A 20,302-nucleotide genomic window follows, 5' to 3' on the forward strand; every position below is an offset into this window, starting at 1 on the left:
CACTTTCACTACTTAAAATGATAAAAATTTTGTTTTCCCAAAATAAGGTTTCTTTATTTCATTGAAAACACAAAGTATACCTATTACATGACAATCAAAATATAGGATGCAAAATGAATATAGAGACTCCTAATCATACATACTTACTAATGATCTCAATATTTTTGGTGTGTTCTGCTTCTAAATTTTTGGCAATAGGGCATGTAAAGAGAAGGTAAATTGTATTTAAAAAATAAAATTAAGCATTTATGCCACTAAATAACCAGCTTTTTCATTTAATATCTAAGGAACATCTTTTTCATGTCAGTAGGTAAAATTTTACATCAGTTTTTTTTTTAAGGTTGAATCTCATTCATAATTCGTTTAACAGTATATCATTGGTGATGACTGTTTAGTTTATACTTCCAATTTACCAGTACTAAAACTTTCTTACATGGTATTTTTTTGCTTGTCTGGTTAAATTCCTATTGTGTTGTGGCTTAAATATCCACAACTAAGCTTATAGGTCAGTCATGTCCCATTTTACAAGCATCATTTGTTTTAATGTCTTCTATTACTACTAAATTGATAGCATGTAATCTGTTGTTTACAAAAGGATTCATTGCAAATCTACTAATTAATTATCTTTGCCCACATATGAATATAGCACAATGAATCTTGCACGCATACATATATATACACACATAAAATTAAGCACTAATTGAAATAATAATAGAAGGGAAAACAGTAGAGTGGATAGGGGAGGGAGAAGGAGAGGGATAAAATTATGTGCATGTACAAGTATGGCATAATGAATTCACTTTTATGTATAATTGTAATATAACAGTAAAAAATTAGGAAAAAAAAAAGCTATTCTGTTATCAGAAATACTTCATCTTAATTTTGTAATCCCCGTATTTAGATCAAAGTTCTTTTTACTCTAGAATTGCTATGATATTTATGACAAAAGAGTCACAGTATTTAAGGATATTAATGCCAATTAAAAGTAGAATTCAGATTCCTGGTTATGAATCAGTATATTCTTGCCCCAATAATAGTTTCAAATCCTTGTCTTTGTGTATAGTTAGTGTAATTAAAAGAAATGCTTATAAAAATATGATTGAAATAAAGATCAGCTAAAGTGTATGTTGTTATATCATTACATTTATGTAGTTCACTTTGACCTGCACTGCAATTTCTTATTTCTATTTTATCTTTTTGCAATGATTCCTTGGTTATTTCTTTTTCTCGTTTTAGCTTAGTTTTCTTACTAGTGATTGGTAAGTTGTAATGATTTTTTTCAAATTAGCTTTAATTTTTACTATTTATTACCTAGAATAGTAATTGAATTAGAAGTCCTTAACTTCACTAGCTAAAATTCACTTGTCTCTTTATTAAATGCTGTTATAAAATACTTATCCTGAAGAACATTTACCTAGAATTTCAGGATAAGTGATTCAAATATATGTGAAGAAGTTGAATTAATAGTTTTGGATCAGCTTTTCCTTTTGTTTCTCTTATCTATAAGAAAATCAGTTTCTCAGAATATTAACTGAGCAGATAGCAGTTGAGGAGATGAAAGGCAAAGAATTCATCCAATTATCACATTTCTTGATTTGGAACCCGTAAATTTACATTGTCATAATGGTTCACCTCCATTCATCATATTATTATGAGGTATTTTTAGGGCTATGTTTTGTTTAAATAACATTTGTCTTTGACTTTATTTACCATTAATAAACTATTGTTTTTCCTACAGTGTAGTTAGTGTCTCTGTATGTCACATTTAAGTGGATATTTATAACTAATAAATCAATCCTATCATAGTTAATTTGAGTAGCTTTTTTAGGAGTCTTTTATAACAACTTCATGTTAAAATTATTTTAGAATAAGTATCAGTGCACTGAATTAAAGCTGCGTAATGGAAAAGTGAATTATAGAGAAGGTTACTTAGGTCAATTGAATTATTGGCTTAAAATTTTTGTAGTATAATTTAAATTATTGTGCTACTTAAAAAATTATAGTCTAAATATGATGTATTTTAATACTGCAAAAAATATTTAGCCTTTTATATTCTGTGTTGCTAAGAGCTTAGTATCTTATAGTAATCTTATATTAAAGACATGGTAATGGTTTACATCCATGTTCGCTTTCCAATAGCCTTTTGTTTATCAGTTAACTATATACGAGCTGCCCTGTCCGATTTAGTAGCCTAGCCAGGATGTGGTTATTTAAATTAAATTAAAACTTGAGTTCCTAAGTCATATACACTGTATTTCAAATGCTAATAGTCACTTGTGACTGCAAGCTACTTTATTGGTTAGCTCAGATATAGAATATGTCATGTCCATCATCACATAAAGCTCTTTTGGATGTTGCTAGTTTAAAAACGGGTAGCTAAATTAGGGAGTAGACTTGAGTATGAATTGTTATTTTTTATACCGTTTTAATAATAAACAGTTGTTATGTAGGTTTGTTTCCTCAACTTTCCAACTGTTAGAATAAAAAAGTAGAATTCACCGAGATAGATGTTTTTTGTTGTTATTGTTTTAACAAGTCATTTGAAGTTTATATATCCTGTCAATAAAATAACCCAGTTCTACGGCTTTCTTGGTTATTTGAGATTAAGGTTTTTCTTTTTAATATTATCTGTCTGAATTCTTAGCTCACTGACAATGGCCCTTCCAATTCATTTATTGGATTAAGCTGATTTGATTAACTATTTGATCCTTCTCATAACATATACAGAAACTTGAACATCCCTACAGACATCCCTAAGCTGAAATCTTCTGTCTAGTGACAACTTGTTGGCATATCTTTCTTTAAGGCAATACTTCTCACATGTGGAAAAGCAAGTTGCTGGACCCATCTGTTTATTGGCTTGGTGTGCTTGCCAATAATTCCATCTGCTACTAGGGCAGAAATAAACAATTACCTTTTACTTTCAAACAGTATGTTGGGTACTTGAACATGGCAGACTCTATTTAGTCATTTAAGTGGCTCTTGAGTTAGTAAAGGTCTGGAGGGAAAAGAATGTGGCACTCCTTTACTGTAGTACTCTCTAAATTGCATAGAACAGCTGATAAAATTTTCCAAGAAGCATAAATCCATCCTATTTTGGATTCAGAAGTAGGCATTCCAATCTTGCCTTCCCACTTTTGGTCTACCATATTTAGTTCCATGATAGGATAGACAATTTGAACATCATCCCACTAACAGTTAGTTATTGGCAATAGATAAGATGGTGAGAGCTTTTCCTGAATCATGGCATGGCTATTGCTTGCTCATCAGATGCATAGTAGTTTCGTCAAACTGGGTATCAAAGCATCACTCATACAAGCAGTATTTAACTGCAGCAATCCATAGAGATATCAATATATAGTCCTAGTACAGGACAGGTGGCCTGGCGTGGCTCAAGAGCCCATGAAATTAGTTATATGACATTTATTAAGAGAGTGATAAGAACTGTTTTGAATTGAAGAACACTTGCTCTATTTTCTTTTGGTAGCGCTCTTTAGTACAACCTATTGGCTGCCAGATCTCTGATTTTGATTATAAAGATAAAACAAAAAACTGAGAATTGTATATGAACCTAATGTTTATTTTCTTTAAGACACATGGAGGCCAAACAAAACTTGTCTGCAGTATGGATCCAGTCCATAGGCTGTGAGTGTGCCACCTGTACCTAATAGGGCTTTTCCTATATTCCTTTTATAAGAAATGGTTATTTGCTCAAGAGAATAAAGTAATCTTTTAGTGCTTTTAGTCTTTCCTACTGTAACTGTTTGGCCCTCCTCCCATTTTTATAAACAATGCTTGTTTAAAGAAGCACAATAATACTTCTTAATATGGGCAACTCCTGTAAATGCAGATGCTTATATTCCCTTTCTTAGGAACTAAGATTATCACAAAAAGAAAAACACTTCACATCTTGGGAAATTATTTCAGCTGGGTAAAATGTGAATTTCCATATAAAAGATTTTGAAGCAGTTTATTTCTACATAAATTGTACAAATGTTTATGATATTTGATGGCAGTATACTTAAAACTTTTTCGCAGCATGTTAACAACCTGGAACTTAAATCACAACTTAATTTTCTTGCCATGTTTAAACATCAAGGAAGAACATACAAACCCACCATTTGGAAAACCCATGCTGCCAATTCTCTAATTCTGCTCAGAGTTTGAGGTTAAAGTTGACATGCTGTGATACATGTATCTTACAACTTTACAACCAGCTACTGTTCATATTCAGTCTACCTGTGGAGCACCAAAGTATATAAGACCATTCCTTTGATTGGAAGATAGAATAATTAAATTCAAAATAAAGTCTGGTTGATAACAACTAAACATGCATAAGGCAGTCAGATGGTGTGATTCAGGAATGTGAAGTATAAAACTATGCAGCATCAGTGTAGAGACAGTGCTGAGAGTGCCATTGACAGGACTAGCTGGTGAACCATCAGGAAAGATTACATTTGCTTACTTTATTACCTCCATATTTTAAATAAGATCTTCGGGAGATTAGGGATAAAAGGCAGAGGATAATAGGATATCTGATAGAAGTTTTTAAGTGTTTTTGTATTTATGACTTTTTTGTGCTATTTGGAGTATCATCTTTATTAGGAAAAAAAGTTGCATTACTGCAATAGGCATATTAAATATAAGTATAGAAATACTCTTAATTTTAAGAGTAACAGTGGTAATTAAAGATAAATATTTACATTTTAGTAGCCTTTGAGTTTCTCTGGGTTTAACTAAGTTTACGTAAAAGAATTACCTTAAAGAGTTAAAGAATACCAATGTGGGGATAGCATGCCAGATGGGTTAGTGGGAGGGTTTTCAAAGTATATAAGTGGTTTATATAAAAAAATCTGAGAAAAAATAACTGTTCAATATGAACAGCTTAACTTTGTAAAATGCCACTGTTCATACAGAAATTTCTAAAATCTTTTATCCAGAAGAACCTAGTACCTTAAAAAAAAAAATACATCAGTATGGTTGCCAAGTAAGGTATTGGTTCTCTAATAGTAATGACCTTTTCACCAAAAAAGTGACATGGGTATCTTTCAGGCATGTTTTAAGGAAATTTTCATAATAATTACTATATGACATTGGCCTTCAGAATTTTTATTGTAAAGAAATCTTTGAACTGGTTTGGAAATTCCTTATAATTCAGTTCCTCAAAAGTATCCATTCATTTAATTACATTTAAATTCATTCCTTTTCAAAAGCTGCTTAAGAAACAAATTAGTGCTGAGAGCTATTTACACTTGTAAATGCAATTAAAATAGAAAAGTGAGTTGAGAAACTCACTGAGATCTCTAATAATAGCAATGGTTGTTTCTCCCATATTAATTTGAAATGATGAAGTGGAAAAAATATAGCTTCAAGAATTCAATTTAAAAAGTGACATGTATATTACTGTTGTAAATTGAACTACTTACATTATTTTTTTAGACTAAAAAGTAATTTTTTATATGAAGTAGTGTATTTTTAAAATTTTTTCTTTTGTTTTCTCTACTGCATGGGATATTTTAAAGTATATTTAGAAAACAAACATGTCCAAATTGAACTTTAAAATTAAGTTGTTTGAAAATGTTAGTATAATTGATATAGCTAAAGAAGTTAGAGGTGCAAATCTCAAAGAATGAATTACAGTGTACATTTTTAAACAGCCCTCTTTATATTTGCACTGTCTGTAAATTTCTATTTAAAAATATTAGAGAGAGAGGAGGGGAGGGGAGGGGAGAGGTGGGGAGGGGGGAGGGTGGATGATGGGAAAGGCAGCGGAGCACAACAGACACTAGTATGGCAATTTGTAAATCAATGGATGTGTAACTGATGTGAATCTGCAATCTGTGTATGGGGTGAAGGTGGGAGTTCATAACCCACTAGAATCAAAGTGTGGAATATGATATGTCAAGAAATTTGTAATGTTTTGAACAACCCACAATAAAAAATTAAAAAAATAAAAATAAAAAAAATAAAAATATGTCAGCTTAAACATAGGTGTACCTTTACTTAAAGATGCTCTTAATTATTCTCTGAGCAGCCTGGTAGAACTGCACATTCTTCCTAGTACTGGCAAAACTTCATTGTAGTAGACTGTAAATGATAATTGGTAATAAGGTTTGTTTGGGATTTTTTAAAACATAGTTTTAATTTTTTTCTAATACAGTTGCTTTTTCTTGAGTACCTGCTATGTGCCAGACACAATAACACTGAGAATGCATATGTGGAAAATAGATATGGTCCCCTCTTAAACAGAACTTTCCTAGTAACAAGAGATAACTCTAATAAAGAGGCAGTTGTTAAATAAACTATCCAAGATGTATTGGTTAGAGAAGGATTCTTAGAGAAGGTGGGAACTAGACAGATGATGATGATGACTCCAATTTGCAGGGAATGGAGGAATTGAATGATTTAAGATGTTGTAATTGCTAGGTTTATGGGAGAAAAATCTATTAAGGTAGATAGAAAAACATCTTTTAAAATTTTCATATTGGACCTACAATTTAGTTAGTGTAAATTGTGCTGCTATGAACATTGATGTACTGCATCCCTGTAGCATGCTCCCTTGGGTATAGACCACGGAGTGGGATAGCTGGGTCAAATGGTGGTTCCATTCCCAGTTTTCCAAGGAATCTCCATACTTCTTTCCATATTGGCTGCACCAGTTTGCAGTCCCACCACCAATGTATGAGTGTGCCTTTTTCCCCACATCCTCGCCAACACTTATTGTTGTTCGTATTCTTAATAGCTGCCATTCTGACTGGAGTGAAATAAAATCTTAGAGTAGTTTTGATTTGCGTTTCTCTAATTGCTAAAGATGTTAAACATTTTTTCATATATTTGTTGATTGTATATCATCTTTTGAGAAGTATCTGTTCAGTTCTTTGGCCCATTTATTGATTGGGTTTTTTTTTTTTTTTTTTGGTGTTTTTTTGAGTTCTTTATATATCCTAGAGATTAGTGCTCTATCTGATGTGCATGTGGTAAAAATTTGCTCCCATTCTGTAGGCTTTCTGTTCACCTCACTGATTGTTTCTTTTTCTGAGAAGCTTTTTAGTTTGAATCCATCCCACTTATTGATTCTTGATTTTAATTCTTGCACTATAGGAGTCTTATTAAGGATGTCAGGGCCCAATCTGACATGATGGAGATTTGGACCTACTTTTTCTTCTATTAGATGCAGGATCTCTGGTTTAATTCCTAGGTCCTTGGTCCAGTTTGAGTTGAGTTTTGTGTATGGTGAGAGACAGGGGCTTAATTTCATTTTGTTGCATATGGATTTCCAGTTTTCCAGCACCATTTGTTAAAGAGGCTATCTTTTCTCCAATGAGCATTTTTAGTGCCTTTGTCTAATATAAGATAACTATAATTATGTGGGTTAGTCTCTGTGTTCTCTATTCTGTATTCAGTAGATTAATGGATAAAGAAAATGTGGTATTTATACACAATGGAATATTATTCAGCATTAAAAGAATAAAATCATGGCATTTGCAGGTAAATGAGTGGAATTGGAGAATATAATGCCAAGTGAAGTAAGCCAATCTCAAAAAACCAAATGCTGAGTGTTTTCTCTGATATGAGGATACTGATCCATAATGGGATTGGGGGGGTTGGATCAGAGGAATGGAGGAACTTTAAATAGTGCAAAGGGAAAGGAGGAGAAGGGAGGGGTATGGTGGGTGTAGTAGGAAAGTTGGTGGAATGAGATGGACGTCATTACCCCAAGTACATGTATGAAGATATGAGTGGTGTGACTCTACTTTGTGTACAACCAGAGACATGAAAAATTGTCCTCTGTATGTGTGTGTACTATGAATTGAATTGCATTCATATATAAAAAATTAGAATAAATAAAATTTTTTAAAAATAGAAAAAAGTTTATTGATGCATTATAGTCATATATTGGGGATCATTTGGACATAATCATATATTTGTGGAATATAATTGCTCCATTTCTGTCCTCAATACTTGCCTTACTTCCCACACGCTATTCTTCTTCCTCTAGAGATATAATGTGGAATTCACTGTGGTACGTTCATATAGATACAGAGTACAAGTTGGTCAGTTTCATTTCACAAGTGCTCATTTTTTCCTATACCTCATGCCTCCTTTGGATCCCCTTCCTCTGCCTCACTGATCTCCCTTCTAATTTCTTTGGGCTCTGTCCTTCCTGCCCCCACTGTTTTCCCTTATTTTGTTCTAGCTTCCCCATAATAGAGAAAACATTCAACCCTTAACTTTCTGGATCTGGTTTATTTCATTTGGCATGATGTTCTCCTTTTCCATCCATTTACTAGCAAATGCTATAATTTCATTCTTCTTTATGGCTAATAAAAATCCATTGTGTATATATGCCACATTTTCATAATCCATTCATCTGTTGATAGACACCTGGGCTGGTTCCATGACTTGGCTATTATGAATTGCACTGCTTTAAACATTGATGTGCCTGTATCACCGTAGTATGCTCATTTTAGTTCTTTTGGATAAATACCCACAAGTGGGATAGCTGGATCATATGGTGGTTCTATTCCTAATCTTTTGAGGAATCCTCATACAGCTTTATGGAATGTGGTTGTATTAATTTGTAGTCCTACCAGCAATGTATGAGTGTATCTTTTTCCCCACATCGTCACCAGCAAAGTAGTAAATAAAACTTGTGCTTACCGTATAAGTAGGAAAGTCTTATGAAATTATTTAACAATTTTTATGCACATTGGAAAAAACAAAGTTCGGATGTTTGAATGTACCTCATGAGAACAGCTGTTCATATGTGGCTATAATATTAATGTTCAGGAGGTATGCTCACATAGCTTAAGATAACTTTTGAAGGAACTGATAGATAATTTAGCATATGATTATGTATTTGTTATATGTTTGAAAATGTATTCTAAATTTTAAAAATCAAGTTAGAATAGTTTATTAGGAAATATAAAGTGGAATATAAATAATTTCATTATTTATGGTATATAATATAAATAATTTCATTATTTATGGTATATAATGAATTTTTGTGAATTGAATTGTACTGGTTACTGAATCTTGGCTGATTGAGCTTACAGCTATATAAATAATAATTGTGTATAATGCATTTCTTCTTGAAGATAAAATTATCTTGAAAGTTTTACTATAAAATGAAAATGTGAAAATATTAATATTATAATATTAATATGCTTTCATTTTTCTTTCTTTTTTTTTTTAACTTGACAAACAGTTCATTAACTTTTCAAGACTTTTATTGTATATTTTCTGGTTCTGGTTATCTCTCCAATAAAAACAGAACTAGTAATTTAAGAACATGATTTACCTTTTGTTTGGGGGAGGAAGGGCTTGAGCATTTCTGATATTGAGCCTTATAAAAGAAACTTTTGCAGGTGTGCACTTCAGGAAGATTTGTAAGGAAAGCATTGATGAAAAGGCCAGGAGTCAATGAGAATAAAGTTCTGGCCATGCACAGTGGCACACACCTGTAATTCCAGCAGCTTAGGAGGCTGAGGCAGTAGGATCACTAGTTCAAAACCAGCCTCAGCAACTTAAAGAGGCCCTAAGCAACTCAGCAAGACCCTATCTCTAAATAAAATACAGAAAAGTGCTAGGGATGTGGCTCAGTGGTTAAGTACCCCTGAGTTCAATCTCCAGTACCCTACACCCAAAAGAAGAATAAACTTCTGGGTTCAGTAATGTTTTTTGTAATGACTCTTGGTGGACTAGGATTAAAATTGAATCATTAAGTTCTTAGGAAGACATTGTTTTTTTTAATAAGAATATTACTGAATATATAGTTAAATTGAAACACAAGTTATTAGGCCACATTTTATATTATTAATGCCAATATTCTGTAGCATTTTTCCTCTAATTTATAAGCTATAAGGGACTGTTTTACTAAGATTTGTATTTAAAGTAGCTTATAAACATAAACGTTTCTTTCTTTTTTTCCTATAGGAGTACCAAAATCTAATCTTTTGCACACCAAGTCATTAAGGGGCCATAAAGACTGCTTTGAAAAATACCATTTAATTGCAAACCAGGATTGTTCTCGATCTAAACTTACCAAAAGTACTTATGAAGGAGTTAAAACTATTTTGAGTAAGAAGATAAACTGGATTGTACAGTATGCACAGAATAAAGACCTGGAATCAGATTCCGAATGTTCTAAAAATCCCCAACATCATCTGTTTAATTTTAGGCATAAAACAGATAAAAAATTACTCCCACAGTTTGACTCTCAAGTACCAAAATATTCTGCAAAATGGATAGATGGAAGTACAGGTGCCATCTCAAATTGTACACAAACAATTTTGGAGCAGAGGGAAAATACAGACTTTGGCCTTGCTGTGTTACAAGATTCAGGTGCCACCTTATGCCATGACAGCGTGTTATGGCCTCACAGTCACAACCAGGCACAAAAAAATGAAGAGACTCTCTCAAGTCCAGACGCTAATGGCCAGACCCAGAGTCTACATTACAGCAGAGAGGAATGTAAGTGAAATGGGAAGAAAGGTAAACAGAAGTTTGGGGTGGATGTATTGTTTGGTTGTTTTGGAGGGGTTTTGTTTGGGTTTTTGCAGTTTTATAAATGAGGGATGTGTCAAGAATTTTGATTTAGAACCACAGATTGGTTAAGCATAGTATTTAATAAAAGATTCACCTTAGCAAAAATGATTTGTATTTAAAGCAGCTTATAAAACACTATGCTTTAGAATAGTCATGTGTATGTCTCACATGTTGATGTTTGGGAGTTCTCTATCATTTGTTTTGCTATTTTAATGATTAAATTGAATGGGATCAGCAAACTCAATCGGCAAGTTCAGGGTTCATATAGTTCAGAAGTATAGCCTCAACTATTGGCTAATACACATTGTCACATTGCTAATCAATACCAGACTGACTGGGGGTGGCATTTAAAAGCAAAAATCTGACATTTTTACTAAAGGCTAAAAAATAATGTATGCATTTATTTAAAAATTAGAAAAAGTAACTATTTATATGAATAAAAATCACAGAAACTAAGGTAATATTAATTGACTTTGAATCAGATACTTAGAGTCAGAGGGGACTTGATGGGTAAAGACTAGCACTTTTTAAAACCTAAAATAGAATTGGAGATACCACAGTTCAACAGACCTACTATTAAATATTTTTTGTGAAACTTTTGCTTCTGCTGGAGGGGTTGTTACTGCTAGAGATGTCAAATGTGGTTTTTGCTGGTAGGTGTATTTGAAAAGTTCTCCATATTATAAGAGCTAATGAATGAATCCTGGGGTACTCTTTAATGTTACGTTGGCAGATAACTGCAATTTTTTAAAATAGGATACCATATTAGGCAACTAATTAGGCAACTAATATTATTATATTAGGCAAATTATATTGTAGTGGTAACAATGAATGTATTTTCATGTTTCAGTGAATTTGATGACTCTTGATGAGGTAGAGCAACTGAATGCAAAGCTCCGGCAACAAATCCAGGGTAAAGAATCATTCTTAAATGTTTTTTCACATGAAAATTTTGAATCAGAAATCCTCTGTGACAAGACACCATTGGCTTTAGCAGCATTTATATTTGGAAAATAGAAATTTAAATTTTTTAGTTTACAGAGCAAAGAGAATAAGGAAACAACTTCTTTATGAACTGCAGGGGAAATAGGTCCTTTTCTTTTCTAATTAAAAATGGAGACTAGAGTTAACCTGTTACTAACATTTTACTGATTATGAACTACTGTGCCAGGGATTGTGGATGTGCTCCCTGATAGTTCTTTAAGGCAGATAATATTAGCCCTGATTTTTGTTTTGTTTTGGATACCAGGGATTGAACCCAGGGTGCTTAACCACTCAGCCACATCCCCTTCCCTTTTTTGGAGATAGGATCTCACCAAGTTGCTTACGGCCCTCCTATGTTGTTTAAGCTGGCTTTGAACTAGCAATTCTTCTGTCTCAGTCTCCCAAGCCCCTGAGATTACAGAAATGTGCCACAGTGCCTGGCTTGTTTTATTTTAATTATGAACAATTTTTAAAACATATAAATGTAGTGACACCAGCATAGTGAAATTTTACCCATCTTTACCAGCTTCAGCTATTATCAATGCATAGCTAATTTTTCTTCGTTTCTACTGTATCCATTCCTCTTGCCCCACTTCCTCTCCAGCGTGGATTATTTTAAAAATAAGTCCCAGAAAACATATTGTTTGTCCATAAACACTCCAGGATTTTCCCTAAAAGATGACTTTTATTAAAGAAGAAAAACCCTACAATCTTATTATCTCATACCTTTTAAAAATGCTAATAATTCCTTACCGTCATCAAATATGATGTTAACACCAAGAGTTAATAAAGCTCTAATTACCCAATTATCTCCCTCTTTTTTTCTTTATAATTTGTTCCCATTTAGGTGAGGATATTGCACTTTGGAGACTTTCAGCCATTTTTTACAAAGTTATGCCATTCAATCAGTAACAGATCAAGGATTCTAAACCATTTTTAACTCCAAAGCTAATAGTCTAAACTGTAGACTGAGAGTGATTATGATGATGATGATAGTAATAGCAATTTGTATTCATCAAGTACTTATTCTGTGTATTTTACAAATATGATCTCATTTCATCCTGGCAGTAACCCTGTTTAGTGTTTACTTTCTTTTTTTTTTTTTAATGAGGAATTGAACCGAGGGCACTTAACCATCCCCAGCCCATTTTATTTTTTATTTTGATACAGGGTCTCACTAAGTTGGTGAGGCTGGCTTTGAACTTGCAATGTTCCTGTCTCAGTCTCCTGAGCTGCTAGGATTACAGGCATAAGCCACAGTGCCCCAGCACTATTATTTTCAATCTTAAACATAAAAGAAATTTGAAATAGAAAGCTATAAATTACTTGCTTGAGGTACATAGTAGTAGGACTAAGAATTTGAAAATTTAGATAATCTGATTCCAAAGCCTCTTAGAGAAGTTTCCAGACCTGGTTATTAATGGGCACTTTCTATGCACACATAAATTTTATTGCGTATTGGTGAAACCTATTTAGAGATCCTAATTGAGAAGTGGCTCAGCTATAATGGTAACCACCATTTCTGCTGTGTGGGTCTGTAGTTATTGCTTATGACTCTTTTAAGTTTCAAACTACAGAGACTTCCAAGGATGATCAGAACTAAATAATCTTTGAGAACCCAGCTCTTTCCTTGAAGTCAATTCAATTTCATTGCTTAAATTTTCCCAATGCATTCCTTTCAGAGTACTTATATATTTTGAAAATATAAGTCATAGGATTAGCTTTAGTTTTCTGTGTACTAAAAAGGCAATTTTTTAAAATCTCTACAGAAGTATTTGAAGAGTTAACACATCAAGTACAAGAAAAAGATTCTTTATCTTCAGAGCTCCATGTCCGTCATGTCGCCATTGAACAGCTTCTCAAGAACTATTCCAAGTTACCATGCCTACAAGTAGGACGAACAGGAATGAAGACACACCTACCCATAAACAACTGAACTAATTATTTTTTATCAGTCTGCCAAGAATGCAACTTGAAGTTTTAAAGAAGGTTACGGTCCATTTTTTTATGGTCATTAAATTTGCAAAGCTTAAGGCACAGTATTTAACATCTTTGTCTAATAAAGCAGATCATTATAACCTAGTCTTCTAGGATAATCATTTGGCTTCATTTTGGGAATCTTTCTCATAATCACTAAATGCCTCTCCCTAACTTTTATCACATGTATGTTTAAATATACTGTTACAGTGTGATTTTATTGTCAAAACAATAGATTAACAAACTCCATATATTAGCCTGAATTACTAAAGATAATTTTAAAAGGGAAATGGAATTCATAATAAGCACCTCTTATTTACTATGAGCAATATTTTAATATAAAAATTTTTATATATAAAAATGCTATTTTCATTCTCTTTGTAAATGTGTATTTGAATGGCTTTGTGTATTTACACTTATATGTGTGAATATGCTCACCTATATTTCAGATCACTTCATTTTATTCTCTTAAATATGATGTTTTTACAGTTGTTATCTTTCCTTCCAAAGATAAATGTATTTTGGAGTAGAAATCTATCTAATTGAGTTGTTTTAACTTCTAATAACTTATGAAAATAAGAATAACTTTTTAAAATAAATATCCAAGTATATAAAATACATTATTATTTTCTAACAAAAGTAGTTCTGAGATGGCTTAGGAAGAAAATACTAATCTAATTTTGCCTTCATAGAAGTGAAAACCTTTTCTACTTTATTATTACTTTCATTCTAATGACTTCGTTGTGTTAAAATTTAGATAGAGTAAGTCAAGCCTCACTTCCAAGTCAAAAGTAATATCTTCAATTTGAAAGTGTCCTATTTTGGAAAAAACTTATTTCCCACTTCACATAATTTCAAGAATTCTTAAATTGTCCGAATTCTGTTATCAGTGTCATTGAAATTAGTGTTCCAAGAAAGCTTTGTAAGGTGTTTTTCTAAATTTTAGAATCTAAGATAACATTGCTTGACATTAGAAAAATAAAGCTTCTAATTCAATAATCCCATGTTTAGAAGGTTATGCTTATAAGCTGCCTATGATGTTTCCAAAGAGTTGTTAACTAATAGATGTTAAGTTAAAACTATCAAGCAGCTAGATAGTTTTAATAATGTATTACAGCAAATACTATCATCAATGCAAAATACCAGTGGATTCTAAATTCTGTTTTCAGCTGGTGCTTAGAATGTATTTATGAGGTAGATCCTTTGGTTAAAAGAATCTACAGAGAAGTCTGTCTATTCACTCAGCAGCCTCATACATAAAGATATGAATGACTTCTGCTTAAATTTGGCAGCTTATCCTAGGTTGGGTCAGATTTTAGTCTTAAACACAAACAGTATTTAAGTACACAAAGATATTCTTCAGTCTCATTGAAGGGAACTTTCTATAATGCTAAGATGTATGAAACTGGACTGAGGATAATAATTGCTAATCTCATTGATTTTATTTTTCTTTAAAATATGACATAACTGTCAAGCTTTTTATAGGGAGCTCTTGAAATATTCTTTCAGTTTCTCTCAATTCTTTGAGTCATCCAGAATGAATTTAAAATCCAGGGAGTAGGAATGTGGATGCATTGCCTTAGTTTTAATAAGCTTTAAATTGAATATGTGCAATATGAAAATATCCAAATGTATACGTTGACTAAAGACTTGTGCTGATTATGCCAGTTATTATTTTAGTGCTTAGTTATTATGGTTACATTTTTAAATTTGACTTTACTCTTTTTTGGCATAATTCATTAAGAATGTTACCAGCCTGAGTAGTTGCACATATTTGGGCTTCTGTTTAGATAACTTTGGGACAGTCATAAAAGTTTGGGATGTGTTGCATTTCATATCAGTAGTAGCATATTTCCAGAATATGAGCCATATGGTACAGTCCTAAATACAGTAGTGTTATCCAAAGGAAATGTTTGCTTATCCCTTAGAGTTTTTTGGCAAATACATAGCTTTTACTAATGAGTTCAGAATGATTGGGTAGGATTGTGCATGTACTAAGGTTTAATTGAGGACTTCTATTTATTCCATTTAGATAGTTCAGCTTAAGCTTGTTTTCAAGGGAAAGGTGCTCCTAAACTGTCTATGGTGCTGGTATTCACACTAGTACTTACTCAGATGAACTTCTAGGAAAAAAATTTTGAAATATTTTGCATAGCAGTCTATCCAAATATTTGGTAAACTTATATATTCTCATCCTTTGTTGATTGAATATGCAAGTATTGTATGCTAAAATAAGGTTCAGGAACAGAGTTGAATTATAACTTGAGAGAACATGAAATCACAAATTCCATATTTGGCTGTTTTGTACAGTTGTTAGTACATTTTGAGAAATTTAGAAAAATATCTCACGTATGGCTTCAGTTTCAAAAATGGCAAAAAAAAAAAAAAAAAACACTGCTAGTGAGACATTACTGACATTTTCAGAGCTTTTTTTTTTGTATTAGTTTCATAATTAGACAAATTGAGTTTTAGAAAACTGGAAGTCAAATGTGGTAAGGCCTTGGATTTGATACCCAGCATCACAAAAAGATAAGTAACTAAATAAAGTGTTTAAATTGTTGTAATATTTACTTTTGAGATTCATCATCTTATCCATTGATCCTGGTATTAATATCTAAGTCCTTAAAAAGACATGCACTTGAGATACCAATAACATGATTCAGGCAGCCAAATGATGTTCTATTCCATTATGTAGTTTCTTTCCCATATGCTGATATCAGAGCAAAGAGATGTTCTTAGTTTTTCACAGTACGTGTTCATTTTACCATAAAGTGCCCATTTTTATATGCATTTAAGAGTTATTTTTAAATAGAAAGTTCATGTTGGAAAATTATTAAAAAATATAATCGAAATATATTTTATTGTCATCTTGTTAGATTTCTTGGTTTTGTTTTACAGTATTTCTGCCATTGAAAATGGTTTAAAGTGTTTTGGTTTTTTTTAAATAATGGTTTACCTTGGTGTTTACACTGTTGAGACTTATCAGTTTTTGCTAGTTTTTTTAAATAAGTTTTTTAGATCTATTTTTGTGTTAAAGTTTACCTATTTTGATTTTATTGTTTCATTTTAGAGGAAGTCTGCTTTCATTGTTAACATTGTAAAATGTCATAAAAAAATGTATGAGCTCTAAAGTTAAGTAGAAATTTTAAACTATTTGTATAGTCTATTAGGTTCAGTTTAATAACTGTAAAGTTAGATGTACATGAAAACTTTTAAATGGAATATTGTGTAAAATCCTTGTAGTGTTATATTTTATGACTTTTGCCAGTTCATTTATAGACATGTTATTATTGCTTATGCTAAAATAAGATATTTGAGTATTTTAAGTACATATTGAGTTTAATATTCTATAAGATTTTCAGATACCATCTGTTCAGATGTGACTGTAAAGCAAACATAACTGATTTGATTTCAGTATTTGATTGCATTTTTCACTTCAGATTTGTGGAAATGATTATTTGAGGAAATCTGTGGTAAAACTTAGTAAGAGATAAAGCTCTCAACAAGTTATGTTTGCGAAGTTAAGTGGTAATGGGATAAAGGAGCATTTATTTACCAGAGTAATAAGATAATGGGATTTGGCACAAAGGAGGAGGGCTACAATTCTGTGTTTGGGATATTGAGGTTCCATCTTGCATCTCCATATTTGCCTTTCACATTTGTCATTGTTATGGTGTAGGCTAACCTATTAAGCAACTTCAGGCTATGGTTATATGATTACTTTGCTGTGAATCATATTATTGCAAGTTGGTACCATTAATTTTTTTAACACCTAGTTTATAACATAACTTTCTCTGCTGTTTTTAGTTTAGTTCATATTAGAAGTGCATCTCACTGATTTTGAATTTTAAACTTACCAAAGTGCAACAACAAAAAATCATGGAGATGAATATTACCCTTTCCCAAAAAAAAGTGTTAATTAAACTTCCCCCCAAGTGCACTAAAGAGTGGTTTAGATTCGTTTAAACTTGTCTAATTTTTTTTCCCTATCCTACTACTTTCAAAAGAGGCAATTTAGAAAGTATTTGGTAGTAATTGCTGTTGAATGCCATTTCTACTTTTATAATGTGTCTGTATGTATAAATCTTGCTTTAAATCTGAGTAACATATACTATGATCATTGAGCTAATCTTGCTTGATGTTACAAATATATTTTACAAAATTGTGCTGAGACATTTGAAAAAAGAAAATGAAACTGCTATGGTTAAAACTAGGTTTGTTTCAAAAAAGTTTATTTAGACATTATTTGTTATATTTTCTTTGAAAATTGCAATAATTTATATATTTGTATTCTGCTTTGGAACTGTATATATGCTTGTCTACTATTTTTAATTTTACAATAAAATAAATATTTTGTTATCTGCTACCTTCAGCGCATGTATTTAAGAGTGCCTATTTTTTTAAAAGTTGACTTGTAATGAGAGTTATGTTTCATGTTTAGGGAGTCTTACTTAGAATTGTCTTGCTGGAGACATAGTTCAACATTAGAGTGCTTATCTGGCATGTGCAAGGCCATGGGCTCCATCCCCAACACTGTGCCCAAAAAATAAGGCTTATGAGACTCTTACATTATTTTTTTTCTTTCTACATTGTCTTTGATACTTGATAGTCCCTGTGTCCCAAGATTTCAGAAGCAGGAAATAAAGATTCAAAGGATTCCTGTGACTTACTGGATATATGTGTAATTTTTTAAATTGGAGTGCAGGGCTAGGGGAGAAGTTCAGTGGAGAGTATTTGCCTAATAATGTGTTAGGCAAGTACAAACTGCAAAATAAATAAATTAGTGTGTGATGTTTTAAGGACATTGTTTTGAGTTTTAACAAATGTATATAGGTATTCAGTTATTACTACCTTTGCTCCCCTTTCTAATTGTTTCACTCCATCTCCGCCTATAGTTCTGATCTCTATCACCATAATTTTCCTGTGCCTGCCTTAGAATTTTAAGTGTACTTATACAGTATGTACTCTTTTGCCTCTGTCTTTTTTCACTCATCTGTATGCTTTTGAAATTCATTCATGTTAGCTCAGTGTAGTGCATGTTAGATCAATAGTGCATTCCCATTTTTTGCTGACTGGTGTTCCTTTGTATGAATGTATTGAAATCAGTCTGTTTATCCTCTCTCCACTCTGAAGTTCATGGATGTGTTTGGGTTGTTTCCACTTTGAACTACTAAGAATAAAACTGTTAGGAATTTTTTTAACTGGATTTTTAAAGAATATTAAAAATAGGAAAATAAAATATTTGAGATCTTGATCTATTTTTAATATTCTTTGTGTGGTATTAGCATTATGAATCTGGATATAACAAATTGCCCTTTTAATAATACTTCAAGTTATTTTTATATGATGTGTTTGTGGTAACAATTTAAAACTAGGTAAATCTTCAAAAGATCAGAGGCAGATTATGAATAAATATTTGAGAATTGAAACATTTAATAGAAAAAAAAATTGTAATTATTAACAGAGATTAATTATACAAATTAATAGGTTTAACTGTGGCATTTCCATATAAGCATATGTCATGTTTTTTTCGTGTCTACCCTCTCCTATACCCCTTTCCTAACCTAAGAGTCCCTTTGCTGCTTTCAGGTCTTTTTGATTAATTGATTGTTGTTTTGGGAAAGAAAACATGCAAAACTCGCCCTGGTTTATTTCACTTAACATGTCTTCCAATTCTATCCATTTGCCTGCAAATGGCAGGATTTCATTCTTTATGATGAGTTGTACATCATTGTTTATATATATACCTTATTTTCTTTATTTGTTCATCTAATGGACAAGAAGGCTGATTGCTGATCTTGGCCACTGTGAATAGTAACACAATAAACATGGGTATATGGGTATTGCTTTTATATGCTGACTTCATTTCCTTTGGATATGTAACCAGGGAGTAGAATAACTGGATCATGTGGTAGTTATACTTTTAGTTTTTGAGGAACCCCAATACTGTTCCCCATAGTGCATGTACTAATTATCATACTCCCATTCTCACCAACAGTATATAAGCATTTTTCTCCACACCCTTATCAGCATTTGTGATTTGGGGGTTGGGGGGCAGTTCTAGTTCTCGTAATAGCCATTCTAACTGTAGTAGGTTGGAATCTCAGTACAGTTTTTGACTCACATTCCCTGACAGCTAAAAATATGGAGCATTTTTTTATATTTTTTATTGACCATTTATACTTTTGAGAAGTATCTATTCAGATCATGTTTTAGTAAGCTTTTTCATTACTATGACCAAAAGACCTGACAGGAACAATTAGGGGAGAAAAGTTTATTAAGGGCTCATAGTTTCAGAGATCTCAGTCCCTAGAGGGCCAACTCCACTGCTCTGGGACAGATCAAGGCAAAAGGGCATGGGGGATGAAAGCAGCTCAGGACATGGCCACCAAGAAACAGCTCTGCTCACCATAGACAAAATATAAACCCCAAAGGGATGCCCCCAGTGATCCACCTCCAGACACACTGTGCCTGCCCAAAAGTTCCTATCCAGTTAATCATTACCTATGCCAATCAAGTATTTCCCCTATGTTTTCTTGCTAGAAGAATCTTAACCCTGGAAAATCTCTTCAAACTTTTAAGTCGTAGTACTTTGTTTTTCAGGAAATGGAGGCCAAGAGTCTGGTTTGAAAAAAAAAAATGTTGATAGCAGACCACAAAGTTCTCCTGTTTAGCTCTAACTACTCTGTGACATTAAAGGAAATTCAGCTAGACTTTTCTAAGCTTGGATTCACTAAATTTTGTTCCTGCTCAGTTGCTCAGCCTTCTAGAAATTTTTAAAACTATTAAAATA

At 32.3% G+C, this 20,302-nt stretch overlaps 1 protein-coding gene across 3 annotated transcripts in view; it reads left to right on the plus strand.

The window, feature by feature from the left end:
- CUNH21orf91 (chromosome unknown C21orf91 homolog) overlaps positions 1 to 17,881 on the plus strand; it is a 29,282-nt gene extending 11,401 nt beyond the window's left edge. For all 3 annotated transcript variants that reach the window (XM_046430554.2, XM_046430553.2, XM_046430556.2), the window contains exons 3-5: positions 9,937 to 10,473; positions 11,399 to 11,461; positions 13,302 to 17,881. In XM_046430554.2, the coding sequence (XP_046286510.1) occupies positions 9,937 to 10,473; positions 11,399 to 11,461; positions 13,302 to 13,468 (767 nt within the window). In that variant the 3' untranslated portion in view covers positions 13,469 to 17,881. The remainder of the gene's footprint in view (positions 1 to 9,936; positions 10,474 to 11,398; positions 11,462 to 13,301) is intronic.
- The last annotated feature ends 2,421 nt before the right edge of the window (positions 17,882 to 20,302 follow it).

Source organism: Marmota monax, unplaced genomic scaffold (genome assembly GCF_021218885.2).
Source record: "Marmota monax isolate L192 unplaced genomic scaffold, Marmota_monax_Labrador192_F-V1.1 WCK01_AAM20220418_F8-fsc00016, whole genome shotgun sequence".
Lineage (NCBI taxonomy): Eukaryota > Metazoa > Chordata > Mammalia > Rodentia > Sciuridae > Marmota > Marmota monax.